General features: G+C 37.5%; 1 protein-coding gene across 1 annotated transcript in view; it reads right to left on the reverse strand.

Moving 5' to 3' along the window:
• SYNE2 (spectrin repeat containing nuclear envelope protein 2) overlaps positions 1-21,877 on the reverse strand; it is a 3,814,665-nt gene that overhangs the window by 650,344 nt on the left and 3,142,444 nt on the right. Inside the window, exon 112 of the mRNA XM_044073561.1 lies at positions 9,123-9,270. Within this exon, the coding sequence (XP_043929496.1) occupies positions 9,123-9,270 (148 nt within the window). The remainder of the gene's footprint in view (positions 1-9,122; positions 9,271-21,877) is intronic.

Here is a 21,877-nt window from a genome sequence, read left to right on the forward strand (position 1 = left end):
ACCTCCTAACCTAATTTCCAAAATAAAACAACCACTGGACCATATCAGGGTGGTACTACTTGATTTTTATTTATTTTTTATTAATTAATTAATTGATTTATTTGACATTTGTTGACCGGGTTGGTCCATCTGGGACGGGGCCCTTTTTCAGTGGAGACCCGGGGAGAAAAGCTCCATAGTTACAAAACATATACAAGCTCCAAAAAAAAAACATATACAAGTACATAAAAAAATACATAATGTAAAGTGAGTATACAATAATAAAAAACTGATTACAGATTATAAACAATGTTGGCTAGCTATGTATATTGAGATGGGTAGACCAGGAAAAACAGTATTTACAGTAAAGAGAAAGCAAGTTAGTAAGGACGTTTCTGGGTAGCGGTGAAGGAAAGATAAAAGTGCTGCACTAGTTGTTGAACATTCTACTGGTGAGGAGACTGTAACAGTAAAGGAAAGTGTAGGGGTAAGAGTAGGGAAGACGGGGGGGGGTGAGTTTGGAAGGAGGTAGTGTTAGGTACTAGTAGGAGGAAAAGTAGTGAGTCAGTGGTCTGGAGAGATGGGTTAGTCAGGGGGCTGTTAACAAAGCAAAGCAACGTTGATGCTACAAATCTAAACAAACCATCGGATCTTCTAGCCCTTCTGCATTTGCAGGACATCCATGTATGTATTGTTACAGCAACCCGGTTAAAGAGGTGGGACTGCAGTTCCTCAGTACTTGGGTTTTGTGCTTATCACTCATTTAGACCTGATGGACACTATGGTGGTGTATCCATACTTGCACAGACCATGTTATCTTGAGATAGATACTCAAGAGACTCACAACTGGAGTTTATAGCAATTCAAATCAAACTAAACAGGATTAGCTATCAGATCACAGTGTGTTACAGTACCTCATCTATGTCCCCAGAAAAATCATGATATCAGGGTACAGGCAAAGAGAAAGGAATAGGGGGATCCTAAGTAGAAGACCCGCACTGGTGCAGTTTTTAATATAATCTAGAACAGAAACTGCTGTTAAAAAAGGATAATTAGTAGGGCATAAAAATATTGCATGACAATTACAAGAATCAAAGAAGGTTAGAAAGGATTGGGAAGAAAAACTGGATAAGCTATGAACAAAAAATCAATGGGAGGATATATATATATATATATATATATATATATATATATATATGGCTCCCAATTATGCAACAAAGTCTATAAGATTTAGGATTTTTGTTTGAAAGCATTTGCATAGGTATTTTTATACCCCAAGCAGACTTCAAACATTTTTTGTCAGGTAGACAGCAAATATTGGAGGTGTGATGGGGAAGAAATAGGTAAATCGAAACATATTTTTGGAAGTGCAATGAGTTGTAAGACTTTCAAAATTCCCTGCAGACTTCTCTGTCAGAAATATTGGGGGAATAAATTGGTATAACTAAGGAATTTTTTTTTTAGTTGTGATACAGAATTGGAATTGCCTAGACATAGGAAGGCACAACTGAGTTTAATTCTGGTGGCTGTCAAAAGGCAGTTACTAGAAAATGGAAATCAAAGTCAAACTTACTGTATTACAAGTAGTGAATATAGTACAGATGAAAGACCTGGAAGTGAGCATTTGGAAAAAGGTAGGTTATGGCTTACTTTCATTTACATAAGTGATAATTCAATAAAGATGTTTTTTGTTAAAAAAATAATAAAGTAAAATCTCTAAACATTATTGATATACTCCCCATAAGTAGGAACATTGTTATCCTTGATAATTTTTTGCTACCCAGTGATAAAGTGAGGGATCTACACCATTAATGTAAGATATGAGCAAAAATTCTTAGATTATATAACCAAGAACCCCCTTGACCAAATTGCTAAGAAACGCAGTAGATGACAGAATACATGACCTAGTCCTAACAAACCTAGCACCTGTATGTGTCATCTACAAGATATCCCCCTCATCTGTCAAGTCAGACCAAGGACAGATAACCTTTTCCATCAAAATCTCCAAACGGTCTGAAGCAAACATCACAGAATACAGACATGTTAAATATACAAATCTCCTACATTTCTATGAAGAAGTTTCCAAATCCGAGCAAAACAGTATCACCCAAAATTTGAGTACAAGTTCTACTCACAGCTGGGCTAATGTAGTAACTTGGCAGTCTCAACTAAACCCAAATAAAGGGGCAAGTTTAAAAGCAAACCAGTGTGGTGGTCTACAAGTATAAATAAACTATGTAATTAAAGGAAGAAATACCTCAGCTTATACAGCAGAACATCAAAACAGCTGGAAAAGAAACTAAAAAATGACATCAGAAAAGTGAAGGCATCCTATGAACTCATTTGAGCTACAGAAGTCAAACAGAACAAAAAATCCTTCTTTAATTATATAGGAAAATAAGAAATAACACTCAACATTGCTCAGAGTTTATTCATAATGGTACTACCTACTCTGATACAGTAGATATTGTCAACATACTGGCAAATAAATTTAATACCAACTTCATCCCATACACATCTATTCCAAGCCCATGTGTCCCTGACAGAATCAAGCTACCAATCAGTATTAGAATCCCATGAGATCACTAGGTTATAGACCTGGAGGTCATTTCAAGCCTAGCCGTTTCATCCCGATGTAATACCATAGAAATGCTAGTTAATACCCAAGATTGCATTTAGTAATGGGCAAGAACATCTACTGAATGTACTCTCAGAAACAAAGAATACATCCATGGGGGGTGACAGCATTGCTGGTTACCTACTTAATAGGACTATTTATGCACTAGAGGCCCACTCCTCAACCTCTTTAACCTCAGCCTACTAAATGGCTTTGTCCCACAGGTGTGGCATACAGCTGCTGTGGTGCCACTCCACAAGGGTAGCCCCACCTCTTACCACAGGAGTTACTGTATTTAATTGTAATTAGGCTTTAATTATGAAACAATTTTAGTTACAGTCATTAAACCAGTTCCTTTTTATTGCGACAAAATGATGCATCAAGCACATGTCTAAAATGTTCAGTCTTTATCAGCTACAGAAGTTATATAAACACTTACTTTAAAGTTTTTTTTTTTGTTTTTGTTTTTTAATCCATTGTTAATGGGCTGAACCATTAAGCACAAGTACCATTTTCCAAAGATGACAAGGGTTCACTCTGGGTTTAGGTGATTTGTTTAGAGTATGCAGACAGAAATAAGGGATTCAAACCCAGGGTTATAGGAGGAAGCATGCCAGTCTTAACCATCTGTGCTACACTGATAGGTAGTTCTACTTGAAACTGAAGCAGTGCAATCTCATTAGTCTGCTTTTCACTAAGTAATGAACATACAAGCACAGTTCTGATATGGCATTTCTTCCAGAATGATTAAAGATTACTTAATGCCTTTTACATTTGTCTTCAAAATCATGTTGGTTACTCCTACAAGGTGGTATTCTATTCAAATAACTGAAATGTGGAACACAGCAGTTTAACATTTCTACTGTTTAGCAATTAACACACACACACACACACACACACACACACACACACACACACACACACACACACACACACACACACACGTGTGCGCGCGCAAACATACAGTTTAAAAATAATGGATAAATACATATATTAGGATGAACAAGATAGTTTCACATTTCTGCTATTCTACAGTGAAAATATAAGGTAAAAAAATGGATATACATATGTACGGGGACTGAGGGCAGCTCGGAGAGGTGTCTAAGGAAGAACTCAAGATCATGTAGTAAAACATTTTACTGAATCTATAATTGCTCTTTCCAAGTAGCAAACCCCTACTTCTGATACCAAACCAGCCAATTCTACAACTAACAATGCCTCGTTCACTTTCTCCCCAGTTCCTACAGCCACTATAAATAACTACTCCAGAAACTAAAACCTACTAGACTTGCCCTAGATAACTTACCCAGTGAATATCTCAAAATTGCAGCTGAATCTATAGTCTTCCCAGTATCAATCCTTATAGATAGATTCATTCTCGAAAACAAGGTTCCTCAGTTGTGGAAAATCTCCCATGTAATCCCACTTAATAAAGGGAGTCCTCCCACAGAACTGCCAAACTATCATCCAATTGCTATTCTTTCACCTCTTTCTAAGCTACCTGGAAGGTGTATTCATCTCCAGGTCATGAATTTTTGCTAACAAATAACCTTCTCTTAAATACTAGGCATGGGTTTCGCCTACTGCATAATACCACTACAGCTCTCTTATCCTTCACTAACATGTAAACCATCACAGGAATAACAACTTTGTATCTGCCATCTTTCTAAACCTATCAAAAGCTTTTGATATGGTCTCCCATTCCAAACTAGTAGATATACTAACTGAACTATCCTTCTCACCATCTGCCACAGCTTGGTTTACTAACTATTTATATGGCCGTCAACAATCTGTTCCATAGCAGGGTGACCTATCTCCATGCCTTCCTTTATCCATTGGTGTACCCCAAGGATCTATCTTGGGCCCTCTCCTTTTCTCCCTCTTTACTAATAATCTACACACAGCCACTCCACATGGTTCTATAATACAGTATGCAGATGATTCAACACTTATCTGTGCTGCCACTTCTCTATCAATTCTTCATTCTCAAACACAGGAGTCTTTCACTTCTGTTAAAACATGGTTAGCTAATGCCCATCTAATTCTGAACTCAAACAAAACTAAATTAGTGCTCTTGCAACCTACCAAGACATTTATCTCATGCTCAGCATTTAACATAATAGCCAAAGACAATATTGTCATCTCCCCAACAACCCATACAAAGCTTCTTTGAGTGGAAATAGTCAATAACCTAAAATTTGATTTACATGTCTCCCTAACAATAAAAAAGTCCATAAGAAACTTGGAAGTCTATATAGGCACAAAAGGTTCCTGACCAAAATTACATTAGCACAAACCCATCAGCTCTCCACTCTACTATACACCTCTCCAATTTTAACTAATCTTAGGAAAACTGACTTATCTAAGCTAGAAAGATGTTATAATAAAATTGCTAAGTTTGCATCTGACTGCCCATATAGAACACATCATTGTACAGCTTTAAGGATACTAGACTGCCTTGAACTTCCCAACATTATTATTTACAACCAACTCTCTCTAGCTCACAAAATTGTAACACAACCAACCAGAACCCCGACCATACAAAATCTCATCCTTCCTTACAGTTCCAGCATACCACTTTGTTCTAATAATAAGAACCTACTCACCATCTCCAAGGCCAACAACACTGCAGGAGAATCTTTCTTTTCCAGCTATATATCTCATATATGGAACTCCCTTCCTAACTCCATTCTCTCAATCTCATCTACTAACCACTTTAATCTATCACTTAAAGCTTATCTAAAAAATAAGAGTCTATGTTCCTGTACTAACCCCTTGTAAATGCTCTGATACATCACAGTATACCCCAACCATATCCAACTTCTTCCCCGGTGTTTAATCTTTTATTCCTACCAGCCTGTCTTCACCTTATATCATGACCTAAGTCATACTTTACAAATAATACTAGCTATGTTCAGAGCCTAAGTTTTGCTCTCATGATGTAACAAATTTGTATTTTCTTGTGTATACTACATTTTGTTTACTTTATACTTTATTGACTATTGTAATTTGTGCATTAAAATGTACTGTTACTCATGGAGCTTTTCTCCCCGGGCCTCCGCTGAAAAAGGACCTGTGTTCATTCGGACTTTCCTGGTAAACAAATGCTAAATAAAATAAATAAATAAATAAAATGCTCTTGTTTAAGGGAAGTTTCTCCTTTCACAGTCTTGTTTGGGGGAAGTTTTCCCTTGGGAGGTAGTAATGCAACCTCATAGTTGGTTATTCACAGTACAAGGATTACATACATACTCAATAATTGTATGTGGGGTGGAGGCACAACTTCCCCAAAATATATTTTGGTGGTTTCCTTGGTTGGGAAATATTTTTCAAAGAGGTTAAAAGTTTTCATCCTTCAAGAAAGTCAAGATGATTCTCTTAATATTTTTGTTGTGAATCAATATCTCTACATACTGCCTAAAATATTCATCATGCTTCACTACTTCAAAGAATTAACTTCAAAAATGTATTGCCTACTATATAGCAGCAAAAGTCTACTCTCTTGGAGCTGAAATAGATAGTTACTTGCTTTGCCCTCTTAAAAATCTGTTTTTCACTGTAATCTCAAAACCTACTTTTCTTCCCTACCACAAGATAAAGCTCATTTATTTAACATTTATTCTTACATACATTCCTGGTATTTCTCTTGTTCCAGTTCACCTGGCTAAACTCACCATTATGACTCTTTCTTTTCTTCTACAAGTATTCATATACTACATCCACATTATGTTTTCTTAATGCCACTACTTCTGTCTAATCACACTGCCTGCCGTTTATTATCCTAGAATTCTACAGTCTCTCTCTCTCTTCCAACTCTAAACTGTTATTTTTTTCACTTACAATAAATTCCTCTCTGCAAACTGCTATAACAATCTTCCCTTTAATAATGCCTCCTTGCTCTCATCTCTTTCTAATTATAATCTTGTCTATTCTCCATACCCCCTCCAGATCTCTTCCTCTCTTTACACATTAGGTATCTTACACTGCATTATAAATATTCTTTCTCCACTCTCCTGAAAAACAGTCCTTTTGCTAAGTTATTAATTTTGTTATGTTGTATTGCAGTGTATTACATTCTGCTGCACTGTATACATTTTTTTATTTTACTGTTGCAATATATAATTTTGTGGAGCTCTTCTCCACGGCCCCCCCATGCCCTCCAATTAAAAGGGGTTTTATACGTCCCAATCAGATCATCCCATAATCAAACACAAATAAATAAATTGGTAAATATTACAACCACACACAGATATATACTACAAATATACAGAAATACTGCTTTCCACATGTGGTGCCCACTTTATGTATGCATTTATTTATTTATTTATTTATTTGTCATTTGTTAACCGTGTTGGTCCAACTGAGCCAAGGGCCCATTTTCAGTGGAAACTCAAGGAGAAAAGCTCCAAAGCAAACAAGAAGTTACAAATAGTCGTAGCCGGCCTTAGGCATAGGCCAACTAGGTGGCCGCCTAGGGCGCCACTGTAGCAGGGGAGCTTTTCCAGCATTTTTTTTTTTGTAGTAGAGACCAGGATGGGGCACCAGATGGTGTGGTAGGGGCGCCTGGGGGCCTGGGCCACCAGTTGACCCAGTTGACCTAAGGCCGCTCCTGAATACAGTAGAAAAGTGTATCAACACTACATGAAGTCAAAGACAGTGCAGTAAGATTTAACAGTTACATAAAAGTTTGGGTAAAGTTACATGCATACATTGTACAAAAAAATATCACGCTTGAAATACAATATACCACTCAAGAGTTCTTATTTACATATGTACAAGGAAGTATTTGGTGACTTATCACAACAGAAAACGTCCGATGCAAGAAGAAGGAAGCTGCAAATAAATACTGTAAAGCTGCTTATTTTTAATTCACGTTTTTCGTTTGGATAAAATACGAACTTCTTCAGACAAAAGGTTCATTAAAAACAACACATTTAAATACTGATCTACTAGATCACATGGTATTAAAAACCCTATACCAAAGAGGCCAATGTATAATTAATTACAGTCATCATAAAGCCCCGCCCAACAAGCTTCATTCATATAAACTAAATAGATGTTTATCAGTCACCCTAGTGCACTAGGTGTACTCAGTGTTAACAAATCCTAAAGGTCTGATAGAACACCTTTTATATATATAAAAAAATACGCTTATATTGTACAAGCCCATAATTCAGACTTGTCACATTCGATAAAATAGGGCCCTCCATTCTTATATAACCTGCCTGACATGTTTATTCATCTTGTAATAGTACCAAACATACAGGCATGTTTTTGGAGCTGAATACGGGCTCTAAATTAACACATAAAAATACTCCAACATACAATAACCATATTAAATAAATTAAATATGTTAAATCAAGCTGAAATGTCAGATTAAATGAAAAATAAAACCTATGCTAAATTCCTATCTAAAATAACCGCACCATATTAAATCTATGCTATTTTAATTCGCGGTGGTGCACTGGTAGCATTGTTGCCTCACAGCAAGAGGTTCTCCTGTTCGATTCTCGGCTGGAGTGTGGGGAGTGCCTTCTGTGTGGAGTCTGCATGTCCTCCCTGCGGTCGAGTGGCGTTCTGAAAGACATGCGTGAATGGGCGTGCCTTCGTTGAAGGTTGGGCGTCGAGCTGGCAACTTGGCACCGTAAAAATCTACTGCCAATCATTAGCGGACCGGAGTTCCGCTGTGGCGACCCCTAACCGGGAAAAGCCAAAAGACAAACATTACATCTATGCTATATTAACTAATTGCCCTGAAATAGGTGAATTGTAGGCGGCTGTAGGCTGTATAAGGGGGGTAATGTGTTAGCTTCACCTTATTAAGTAAGGTATCGTGATGGTTATGTAATTTTCAGTTTTTAATACCATGTGATCTAGTAGATCAGTATTTAAATGTGTTGTTTTTAATGAATCTTTTGTCTGAAGAAGTTCATATTTTATCCAAACGAAAAGCGTGAATTAAAAAATAAGCAGCTTTACAGTATTTATTTGCAGCTTCCTTCTTCTTGCATCGGACATTTTCTGTTGTGATTTGTGAGTTGGGCTTTTTTTTGTTTCTTTTACCAGTATTTGGTGACTGCTCATCAAGCTTAGCATGTACAGAAAATGAACAGTTAGATAAGACAGTAAGTTAGTGTAAAAGAAATGGAAAGAAAAGGGGATGGGGAGAATTAGGAGGGGTCATGACAAGGGCAGGGACTCATGTTAGCCAGGTAACTTTCCAATTCTTATCAGAAACTGTTAGAGTGTTTCATTTGCCAGATACTTGATGGGAGTTTGTTCCAGGCTTGGGACACCGTGCATTTGTAAAGTAGCTTACCTATGTTCTTATTTACAAAGATGCCTATGTTCTACTTATGTTACTATTTATAAAGATATACATAGTCCCAAGCCATAATGAACAAATATCCTACATTAATTTACCAAAACTGACATATGCACATTATATGGAATTTTTATATTATGTAAAGGGCGGACAACGATGCACAGTAACAGTTGTGCACTAAATGATATTAAATGTCCTTACCTCATGCATCCTTTGTTGTTTCTGAAGGTCTTTGTAGCACCCAGCAACATCTACTGCTATATTGGCTTCCATTTCCTCAAGGAATTTGTTCCAGTTCTCACAGTTTTGAACAAAATTATCTTTCTGTAACTGCATTCCTTGAAGTTCACTGAAAAAAAAAATCAGAATATTGTACCATTTTATTCTCAGAGACCAATCTGTAAATTTAGATAAGTTTGACTATGACTTCGGTTTGGTTATTGGATAGATGTCCTAAGGTCCTTTTCAGCCTTGACCTGGGTTCATGGCAGAGTAAATTGCATTTCCAGTGATCAGAATTCTTTGCTTGAAGTTTAATAAACATAAAACATTTGCAGCAGAATACAGAAAATAACACAAAAAGCAGTAAGAAAATCAAATATACAGGAAATGTCACTATTACAGTATTGATTATTGCAGGAACAATTGCCTTAAGACTAATTCATAAAAGCCAATTTAAAAATCTCACAAAGTATTTTAGAACGGGTCCATGTCACTTCAGTGAAAATTCAGTTCAGCGAACAGCATTTTTGGTTCACTTAGAACATGTTGTTCATTGAACTGATTACACTGAGATCGCGGTACAGCAAGGATCAGGAAATCTGCCCTTTCCCCACTGTAGTGCGATCTAGGAGTTGGTATATATAATTAGGGGGGTGCAGCTCCCCACAAGAGCAGATTTCAATGAATGGCATGTCTGATGAAATGCCGTTCACTGAACTGTCACTTCACTGAAGTGATATAGACCCTTTTAGAAGTTGAATGAACTCAATCCCCACTAGGAGCATTTACTTTCAAAATATGCCTAGCTGTTTAAAACAGTGTAGAAAATATTTAAGTAAGGAGAATTTATATAAAGTATTTAGAAAATACAAAGTTTAGCCAGCATCCTCAAAGTAACTACATTTATATACAGATGTAGGGTGCGCTTTCAGAAATACATTTTAGCCAGCATCAAGAAAGTAACTGTATTCTATAATGAGGAAATATGCCCTTTTCAGACATGCATGTTAGCTGACAAACACAGATCAACTGCATATACAAAGGTAAGGGGTTATCTACAAGTCTTATGAGCATTGACAGACAATGTCACACTATTAATTAAATAGTACCACTATTATTAACAGAATACTGATTCTTATCTGGATAGATTTCTTAACAGAAATGCTGCTAAAATTCATAAACTACTGGAAAAAAAGAACAGACAATGAACAGGGGACATAGAAAATGTTTCCCCTTTTTTCTAGCAGAGTACACAATGAAGGTTCACTACAACAATCTGAAGACCACACTCCTGACTCACAAACCCCCAAAATCCAATAAGCTGAAAACTGTAGTCCCTAGTTCACAATTTTCTGAAGCATGTCAAAAATTGACCGCAATGACAGAGATGTTAAGAACACAGCAGAATCTACTTTAAGCAGTGGCCAGAAGCCCTATATCACCATGTGGGCTCTGTACTTCACACACTCTTTCTGTGTAATCATTCTGACTCTGAGGTTGCATGACCTTAAGAGATTAGTGCAGTACTAATCTGTGAGGGTGTGCAACCTTGCAGTAAGAAAAAATATGTAGTCTGAATGAGGGTATGTGGAGAGGGACTGCATAAACACTGACTATGAGCCTTGCAATGCTGTTGTGGCTTCAGGTGCTGTTGTTTCAGACCACCTGGTCATATGTCAGTTGGTAAGCTATGCCATCAGCTATGTAATATTTGGTACACTGGGTTCAGGGTTTAAAGAACCAGGATGGTGGTCTCCAGGAATGTGCCCATACAATAATATTTTAAAATATAAATTAAGGATTTACTGAAGCTGACATTAACATTTGAAAGCTATACAGTTCCTGTTCCACAATTTGGGTGAAGGAATTAAAAACAAAACAAAACAAAAAAAAAGAAACTGAATTTTTTTTACCCTATCAGCTGGAGTCATGTGACCAGCAAGTCTCATCCCTCTTTCCACCAGGAGTGTAACCAGCCTGTAACACAGGCCACACAGATGAATGATACCTGGGTTTGTTGCCCTCCGGGCCAGACTGGCTCCCGCCTGTACTAGGTCCCCACCCTATCCCCATTCAGGTGTGTTCCCTCCCTAATGTGTCATTCCCCATTCCTTGTTCACTTTCCAACCCTCCCCATCAACATCAGTCTATCCTTTGTATGTATGTGCCTCCATCCACTTCCTACCATTTACTGTGTGTACTGACCATCTGTCTGCATCCTGTGTTTTTTGGTTTTTTGTTTGTCTGTCTAGCCCTACTACCTGTCCTTCTTTCACTTTTCCACCCAAAGCCACTCCTTCCCACCTTCCCTACCTGGACATATGTTGTATAAATTACAAAAAAGGTTCTCTCCCCCCAAAATAATAATAAATTATGCTTCCATCTCCCAAATTTCACACCCTGTAGTAACCTTTTTGTGTACCCTCTGCTTATTTTTCCAATTCCTACTTTGCTGCCTACCCAGTTTCCTCCCCATTTATATGATGAACAGGGTAGTCACTTTGCACTTGCACATTCCCACTGATGTATCTGTTGACCACTATGTTGGCTTCTTGTATTGGACTGGCATGGAATTCAGCCATTTGGTGTTATACTGCATATGTCATCAAGCACTACTCAGCTATGCTTCTCTGCCTTGCCTGTAACATCTTTCTTAATACTCATGCTCACTCCTGAAACACTGCTCTCACCATACAGCAGCATGGTGCCATTTATCCTGTTATCTTTACTCCTCTCTTTGTTTATTTGGTCCTTTGTTCAGAATGTCAGTGCTATTACTTATGCTGACTAGTATTAAAAAAGTCATTAAAAGATGCTGCTTTTCTCCAAGTTTGTCTGTGTTGTTTATTATGAAACTGCTTATTGAAGTATACAATGCTACTGGTGCACTAAAATTTATTCCTGTATATTGAATTATGCTCATCTTCTTTTGCTCAAAACAATAATCTGCATCTGTGCCTTACTGTAGAATCACAGGAAGTTACTAGGCTAATGGCCCTGGGTCCCTTACAAGACTAGCCAAGAGTTTATCCCCAAGAATGAAACCTCAGTCAGCACCTGTTGCCCCTGTCAATGAGGGACAAGTTGGAACCCCTGGGACAAATTTGAACCCCTGGGACAAATTTGTGGTTTCTCATCTACTCATCAAGGTTGTGCATCAAGACAGTCAGCAAGGTACTCTGTTTGACATGTATGGAAAGTCTATTCCACAGATGGGGCAGCCTCTGGGAGGTCAACCTGTCTCTCCAGCAGGTTTTGTTTATGTTGCATATTAGATTTAGGCCAATCAATTGGGTAATGTGCGATGCGTTAGACTTACGGATATGGATCTCTAGTAGGACAGGGTCCGATATTGTCTTGTAGGAGAGACGCAGATCACCTCTGAGCAATCTGTATGATACCGAGTAAAGTGATAGTGATTTTATAGGACAGACAAGCTCAAAATAGGCGCCTGAGACAGGTGTTGGAGACCATGGATTCTCTTTGTGAGGTATTTCTGTGGCCTTTCCAGTTGGTGCAGGTGTTTGAAGAGGTAAATACCAAACGGGGCATTATACTCAATTATGGGTCTCATGAGGGAGGAGTACAGAGAGGTAATAACCTCCTTTTTTCTGGATGCAATCCCTTTACTTATGAAATGAACTAAGTAAAAGGCTTTTCTGACCACTGCTGCCACATGATTGTCAAATGTGAGATTGTTGTCAACTTGAGTACCCCGCTCTCTCACTACAGAATGTGTGTTTAGGGGGTTGCCGTAGATATGGTAATCAGCAGGGGCCATGTTTTTGTTGAATGGTGTGATAATACATTTTTTTGCATTTAACTTAAGGCCATGATTTTGGCACCAGTTATTTGTAGCTGTGAGACCCTCTTGCAATATGTTAAAGTCATTTGGGGAGTCAATAACAGCACCCGACTTACAGTCATCTGCAAATTTGGTCAGCCACAGGTCCTTTGTCTTTGCCTAGAACTCTAAAATGTAGATGCCAAAAAGTAGGGGTCCCAGGACAGATCCCTGGGGAACACCACTAGTGACAGGTCTATTGTCATTGGTGGTGGCACCTATTTTGACATTGTGGGTCCTATCTGTGAGCCAGTTGGCCACCCATCTAATGAGATAGGGATTAACACTGAGTTGTTTTAGCTTTACGATGATGCCCGAGTAGGGGACTGTGTCAAAGACTTTGGCCAGGTCAAGGTAAGCTGTATGTATTGACTTTCATTCATCCAGGGCCCTGGTGGCAGTTTCAAAAAAGTCAGCTAGGTTCAATAGGCAAGATCTGCCCCTGAAAAATCCGAATTGGGTGGGGTCAAGTGTTTGGAGATTGCCTATGTCCTTATTTATGAGATTCATAATAATACGTCCATGGCTTTACAGATCAGACTTGTCAAGCTAATGGGGCAATAGTTTCCTGGGTCAGTAGTGGCACAACCTTTGTGCAAGGGGACGACAATGGTGGTTCTCCACTCTGCTGGAATGAAGCCTGTAATTAGGCTGTTTTTGAATAAGGTGCTCAATGGCAAAGCTAGTTCTTGCTGGAGATGGTGCAGAATACAGCCTGGGATATTATCAGGTCCCATGGAAGCTGTGTTCTTTGCCTTGGATAGGGCCTTTAACACTTGATCTATGGAGATGTGAGGTGTGGGACAAGTATTGGGGATGTCGACTGGGCCTTTGGGGGGTGATAAGGGGGTGAACTTTGTGCTGAATCTACCAGCTAGCAGGTTGTCTAAGTCAGCAGGATCAGTGTAAGTGATACCATTAAGTACTAATTCAGAACAAATTTGGGCTTTGCCATGGAGGTTCCTAATATAACTGAAGAAGGACTTGTGTTTTCCCTTTGTTTCACAGGCTAGTTTCAACTCATAATTGGCTTTGGAGTTTTTCATCAGTGATATAATTTGCTTGTTGAGGAGGAGAAGGGAGATTTTCCAATTTAGGATTTGTTCCTTTTTACCCTTGGAGAACAGTTTCTTCCTTTTGTTGTAAAGCCTGTTGACAGAGGATGCCTGCCAGACAGGTTTGTGTTTCCAGTCAGCGGATATTAATAGTGAACTATATGAAATTCAATATATATGCAGGGAAAATAGGGCAAGTTTAAGTTGTGTAAGTAGAAACTACCCATCCCCCAAATGCAGTATTAAGAACAAGAAGTAAGCAAGTACAACCAATAGAACCATAAGGAAACTGATGTTGCAGTCAACTAATAATCCTGTCTGTATCTGGGAATATACCATAGGTACCAGCACATATTTTGCTACTGTGAATTATCACTTAAGTCAAGCAGATAATAAAATTATAGGATTTAAGCTGGAGAAACTATCGAAAGGATTTTTGGGACTACAGCTTATTTCTCTTAAACAATTCAATCACTTGACTGGGGCTAAAATTCTGAATACGCAATGCTAGAAGCCTAACAAAAAACCCCAAAAACTAGCAGATTTAAAAAGCATAGCAGTTATCAAAGATACTGATACTGTGATTATCACTGAAACATGGGTTAGCAAAAACAATGCACCTCTGGAAATCAAGGGATTTGTAGGGAACTATAATAGCAGATGTCCAGAGAACTACGTCTCAGGTTGTTAATCATACGGGTACCTGTAAGTACAGTGACTTGAGTGCATGGATTACTTCACAGATCCAGAACTTCATACTTGACTCAAAAGCACTGCCACACATTCTTAGAGGAATTTAAAAATAAAGGGGTAAATGTATTTTGGATCATAACAAGCCATTTGAATTTGCCTAGTATTTGTTGGGACACCACATACAACAAATAACAACACAGAATCATTAGTTCTTGATGTAATCAACAAATACTCCTTGATACAACAGTTCAGGTTGACAATTTGAGAAAAGTACATCTCTGAAAATAGTGATTGGTACATAAACTGATAAAGCAGTGGATGTTTAACATAGAAGTAGCTTGGGTAATTCAGAGTATAATATGATCATCTTTACAGTAATCTCCCCATCTAGCAACTTTTGCAGTATTAAGAACAAACAAAGGAAAGGATACTATGCTGGCATCTAAGGAAAAATTAATCAGGACCTCCTACACTGGGAGTGGAAGGCCATCTTCAGTACTAACTTACGGATCTATATTAAAAAGGTGAATGCTTACTTACCTAAATGCCTAAATGTCGACCCGTCTTCATCGGAACCGCAAAAACATTGATCGTCCAGAAGAGCGAAAGCGGAAACATTGAATCGTCATGGTTGGTCTTCTGCGATATAGCTCCGTAAGGTAAGTGTGCGATAGTTACGGACCTTAGTGTTAGGGTGTGTGTTAAGGTAAGTGCATAGATGGTAATGTATGTTAGATTTAGTGTAGGGTTTTGTTAAGTGTATGTGTGTGAATTATTAATTTGTTTGGGTTTAGCTTTTTAAGGTAAGTGTGCGATAGTTACGGACCTTAGGGTTAGGGTGCAGGTTAAGTTAAGTGCATGCATGGTGGTATATGTAAGATTTAGTGTAGGGTTAGAAGTAGGGTTTAGTTTAGGGTTAGAAGTAGGGTTTTGGTTAGTGTACATATGTGGTTTATTTAGTTTGTTTGTGTAGGTAGTATGTAGCGGCGGTGGGGTGGGACAAGTATGACAGTTCGACTTTTTAAATTTCGCGGTTTAGGATGTTCGGTGATTATGTGGTTCGATGACGACAGGTCGACATTTAGGTATTCGATGAAGTAAGCATTCGACTTTATAATATAGACCCAACTGTATGGACAAAAACTGGGAGCTATTTTACAAAAGAGTTTATAACTTAAGTAATAAACATAACCCAGTTAAAAAAGAGCATAAGAAAAAAAACAATACTGCACCGTAGAGGAATAGGTCATGAAATAAATTAGTAAAGTTAAACTTAGAAGTTGGTTCAAGTTAACAAAAATGCTCATAGGACAAACATAAGGCCTAATACAAATATAATTTGAGAAGACTTAGAGAAGCAAAAGAAAATAGAAATTTATCCTAGGCAGCTTTATCAATAACAGCACAGTTATTCTATAGGCATACTCCAGACTACAGAGACAAAATGTGGCCCAGCGTTATCCTGAGTAAGAGGAGAAGAGAAGATAGTTTATACTACTGAAACAGCTGTTAAGGAATTTGCTAAAACTAATCTTTGAGTCCTCTTATACCGAAGGACTACTGAATCTAGAGGAAATGATCCAGCTGGAAATCTGTCACTTCCTGTAGCCTTGTTATTAGCAGGGTTTTTGGATCCATTTAACTTCACTTTCGATGATGTCTGGGTCTAGATCAGAGCCTATATCATGATATGTATCTATGATAGCAGCATCCTTGTTACATAGTGTTTCTGTATATTCTTGCCACCTCTTAATATCTTCTGCTTCTATTATGGTTCTTCCATACTTTTCTTTTACCTTGTTCATTTTTACTTGGAAGTTTCCTTTAATATCATCAATCATTTCAAATAGATCTATTGCATTTCTCACTGTAATGTCTTCTTCCAGTTGTTAGCAATGCTCATTTAAAGATACAGCCTCATCTCTTCTTGCTATTCTCTGAAACTCTGCATTCAGTTTGACATATTTTCCTCATCTTCCTGTCTTTTGCTGTCCTTCTGTCTTCAGCAATTTCTAAAGACTTCACAGACAGCCATTTTGCCTTCTTAATATATTTTTCAATTTGAAATATTTTTTATTGCCACCTTCTAGGTAATATCACAAACTTCTGTTCCTAGTTTTGCAGGTGGTCTATTCAGATGTAAACCCATAAAGCTATTCCTCATCTCTACTACATATTCACTTATAACATTGGTAAGCACGTATCTCACTGGTCCAGATTTTTCCTCTTACTTTAATTTAATTCTCAACTTTGCAATAAGAAGCTGATAGTCTGAGTCAGAGTCAGTTTCATGACTTATTTTTGCTGAGTGTAAGGGACAGCAAAACTCTTCCATTTCTAACTGCAAAGTATATAGTCAGTCTGATTTTGGTACTAATCATCTGATGATAGCCATGTGTATAGCCATTCTTGTAAGCTGCTGAAAGACAGTGTTTGCTGGGTCAACTAAATTATCTTGGCAGAATCCTTACAATTTCAAAAGCCCTTGGTTAAATAACAGCCACTTCCTTTTCACTGCAGTGATCAGGTAATTTTCAAATGTCTGTATGCAACAAGACAGAACTTAGGAAGGGAATGAGGGTTTTGAGTTGGGCCCTGCCTTCCCTTATGATACACTGAATGAATAATGCTAAAAACTGGTGGTTGTTACAGTTAACTTCAGAGTTCTTCCAGCCTACGAAAAGGATGTGGCATGCATTCCCTCACCTCTTCTCACCACAATGCCCCACTAATGTATTTAGGAAACTGGTGCACTGAATCTCTAAGCTCACCTTCATTCTCTTGGGAGACCACGACCTCAATGGGATAAAGTCCACAACAAAGATAATACTTCTATGAGCTCAACCTCACTTAACTGACCACTATGCTCATGACATGCAGACTGAATCCAGGGAATCGCTTCCTGATCGACTGTGACTTGTCCAACTTACATGGTAGGTCATGACCTATTAATATCCCGTCTAAAGTCCTAAGTAATCATTATCTGGTAGTATGCTGTTGGTCCTGCAGCAGATCAATCCACCCCCCCCCCCCCACACACACACACACATATTTAGTTGTTACTGGCAGGACAATATCTCTCCTGTAGGAACAAGATCTTGTATGGGAACTTCGCTGAAATGAATGACCCTGTCCCAAAATGAACCAACCCTTGAACCCATTTATTAAAATTCTGCTACACATACAGGGTAAAACACTTTCAGCTACTTTCAGAAAGGTATAGGAAACCACTTACTCTTGGTTCATTAGGAAAGTAATTAGTATACTTTGCAGCTTCCAAAGCAATGCATTCAGAACTACTGGGGAAAAAAAAGCTGGCTAAAGCCCATTATTTTAAATAGTAATAATAGAAGTCCATGCAGTCAAAACTCTTCTGGAAAGGAATAAAAAACATTCTCTTTGAAGCCTGTGCTGCTGCATGCCCCTTCTGCCCTATACTGAGGAATTTGAAACTAGCTCCTAATGAACTTACAGATGTGCTCTGTGCACTCTTTCAAGATGTCCTCAGAGTCACTTCTACTAAGTACCACTGCTACTGAGTGCCATCTTAAAAGGCATTCCTTGTTTAGTCCTTAAAAGAATAACCTCTAAAAAGGCAAAAAGACTTCTCTTAGCTAATGGCTGTGGTGTGCAAAACCACACCAAATGTCTGTTTCAATAAATGAGATCTCAAAATTTCCACCTGAATTTAACTAAAAAGCACTCGATCATACAATCAAACAAAAAACTTCAATGAATGAGAAGTAAAAAAAATGGAAGTTTCGGAAGAGAATGAGACTTAGTTAAGTAAAATTAAGTGGGAAGCATTAAGGGAGGATGTGTGTTAATGGACTCTGAGTAGATTCTTTTGCTCATCAAAATGGTTACTTTGTTACTTTGAAAACTGTATTCATTTTTAGGTAAATAATTATGACATTGGTAGGATAGGGAATTATTTATTTGTTTCTGTTAACTAAACATGTGGACTGGTCCTTCGGTAGTGTAGTTAGGGAGAGGTCAGAGGGGCAACTCCACTGGGTGCAAAGTGTTGAGGTTGCAATCAGCTGATCCCAATCTCTCTTTCTTTAATGTAATATCGACTTGCTTTTGCAGTAAAAAATGAGTGTTGTAGCCAACAGTTAGCTACAGTTTAAAAGTTAGGAAATTTTTTTTAACTAAACCTGAGTGCGGTAGCACTCTGTGCAGGCAGGGTGTAAACTGTAGCAACTGTTTGCTACATTTGTAGCAAGCAGTTTTCTACAATTTATAAGATTTTTTTGTTTTAACTAAAACATGAGCACCACTCTGTGCAGGCAGGGTATAAACTGTAGCAACTATTTGCTATATTTGTAGCAAGCATTTTGCTATAGTTTATAAGAAAAATTATTATTTTTATTTTAATAAAAGGGGTAGTGTCAGAAGTAGGGCAGAGAAAAGGGATCTGAATGTTTTTTTTTCTGCTCTTCAGTGGAAGAGCTTGGGGGGCTGTGTGTATCAGCAGCAGAGCTGAGGGGGGTGAGGAGCTACTTCATGGTACCAACAGAGGGTAATGGCTGCGTCTCCTAAACTTCTGTAGTCCTTGGACCCTTTTTATTCATAACCCATATACAATGTCTGTGAAATGAAATGTCAGTTATAAACAACAAACAAATAAATAAATCCCCATGGTGAGGCTTGAGAAACCGCTGACGAGTATAAAGACCTAATATAGCAGCTTACATTAAATGCCCAAGTGAATGAAATTCCATGAAATTTAAATGTTAAGTTTATTGCATCTGTTCTGTAATTAACATTTGTGGTTGATGTTGCCTACCAGTACAGCTGGTATTGTTTTTAAACAGTTGCGTATGTGGCAGTGGTGTAGCTGCTGGTACATATTTCTATTTTTTTTTAACATAAACTTGTGAGGAAGTTCATCTGTATGGGGAAGGTGGTGTCTACAATACATAGTTGAAACAATAAATCAATCTCTGAAAAACATTGAAGAATAAAACGTGAAATTTTAAAATTTTAAAATCCTTGTTTTAAAATTTTAAAATTTCAAAATATTGTTATATATTTTGTTTTTAAAAATTATAGTATATTATTTGTATTTTTAATTTTGTACTTCAATTGAATATTATTGATTGAATGATTTTGGCGCCAAAAATGTTATAAAATGAATGGACTGTAGGAGCTTCATTGGTTCTGAAGAAATTAAATTGTGAGGCAGATGAAAGCTTATTAACCATTGAGCATTAGCAATCACATATTGTGTGTGGCTCTTATCTGTAATAAAATTTGTGTACATTGGTATCCAAGCTTCGAGTTTTTTGGGGCATCTATAACCTGCTATTCTTTGGAATACATTACCCGCGGTGGTGGTGCTGCGGTAGCATTGTCGCCTCACAGTAAGACGCTGTCTGGTTAGATTCTCAGCTAGAGCGTCTTCTGCGTGGAGACATGCGTGAATGGGCGTACCTTCGTTGAAGGTTGTGCGTCAGGCCTGGCAAGCTGGTACGTAAAATCAACTGCCAATCATTAGCGGACCGGAGTTCCGCTGTGGCGACCCCTAACCAGGAAAAGCCGAAAGACACAAACAAACAAACAAACAAACATTAAATGCCACATTACCACGCAGGATTAATGATCACGTCAATTTTACTGGTATTAAAAAGAAAATCAGCTAAACTGTAAGTTATTTTTTGTAGAATACCAAAATTAAAAACATAAAATATAAATTTTAATATATTTATTTTAGAATAAATGAACTTCCAACTTTTACTTATTTACTTATAATAGTGAAGTTAGTAGCTGAATATATGATATAGCACTGAATTATTGTTTTTTTATTCGTCAGTGTATCAATTTTTTAAAACATTTCCAACATATTGTTTTTATATATACAATATTTTGAATTAATTGATGGCTTGTAACTTTAAGAATGTTATATTCATTCATTCAGACATTGTGCCATGTAACCATGTTTCAAAGGTATTTATGCAGGAAGTTAAGGAAATGATTTTTAGTTCTGATGAAGTCCGAATTTTGTATTAGGACAAAAGCTGTAAAAAGAAACTGTACTGCTCAACTATACCAACTTCATTTTTAGCATCGATGCTTGTTGTTAATAAAGGAGATTTTTAGTGGATAATTCTTTAGTGTTTGTTCCATTTTGAGTGGTTCTTTTTATCTTGAGCACAGAGTTTTGTTTATAAACAATTCAGTTGTCACATACAAAGAAAAGATGAATACATGTAACAGCTGTAGCAGCATATATGTGTGTGTATGTGTATATATATATATATATATATATATATATATATATATATATATATATATATATATATACATAGATATATACATACATAGATATGGCTATATCTATAGCTGTGTGTACACACACACACACACACACACACACACACACACACACACACACACACATATATGTGCTTGCTAGAGAAGTCAGTCTGTAACAAACAAAGTGTCTAGCAGATCCATAACCATTCTCTTAACAGTATTGTGTTTATTAATGCAGTATAGCTGATGTGGTATACTCATTGTAGAGAATGGGAAGCTAGACACAATAAACACAAACTGCTAAATTAAACAGAGAGGGGGAGCCGTAATACAGACAATAATCCTCACATATATCAGGAGGTGATGGCTGGGGTACAACAGAGAGTATGAGTAGAAGTGAAGTAGGTTCTCCCATGTTTATGTCTCTTCCACAACAGGGGAATAAGAGGAAGACAACAGCACTCACCTATGTCATTAAACTGAATAACGTATGGAAGGGGAAAACATATAAAATGACAGGGGGGATGTAAAGTGGGAATTAGAAACAGTAGAGTGGACAGAGGGGGATATGAAACTAGAATAAGAACAGATACAGTGAAATACTTTAAGTGTGATATAGAGTTTAGAGTTGAGTGAAGTGCACTTGGAAAAAAAAGATAAATATTTAAGTATTAAGAGTTCAGGGATATAATGGACGGCACTTCTGGCTGACGAGTGCAAAGCAGATGTGATGAGGAGCATGGTTGTTACATAATTAACACTGAGGAGTTGATAGGGAGCTATGACTAATTCAGAAGAAATTTTGAGCAAAAACAGAGAGGAATTTATTCAAACGACACTGCTGCAGTAAGCAGTAGCTTGAAATGTGTAAGAAACATTGA

This window comes from Protopterus annectens, chromosome 6.part0 (assembly GCF_019279795.1).
Source record: "Protopterus annectens isolate FY-2018-M chromosome 6.part0, PAN1.0, whole genome shotgun sequence".
Lineage (NCBI taxonomy): Eukaryota > Metazoa > Chordata > Ceratodontiformes > Protopteridae > Protopterus > Protopterus annectens.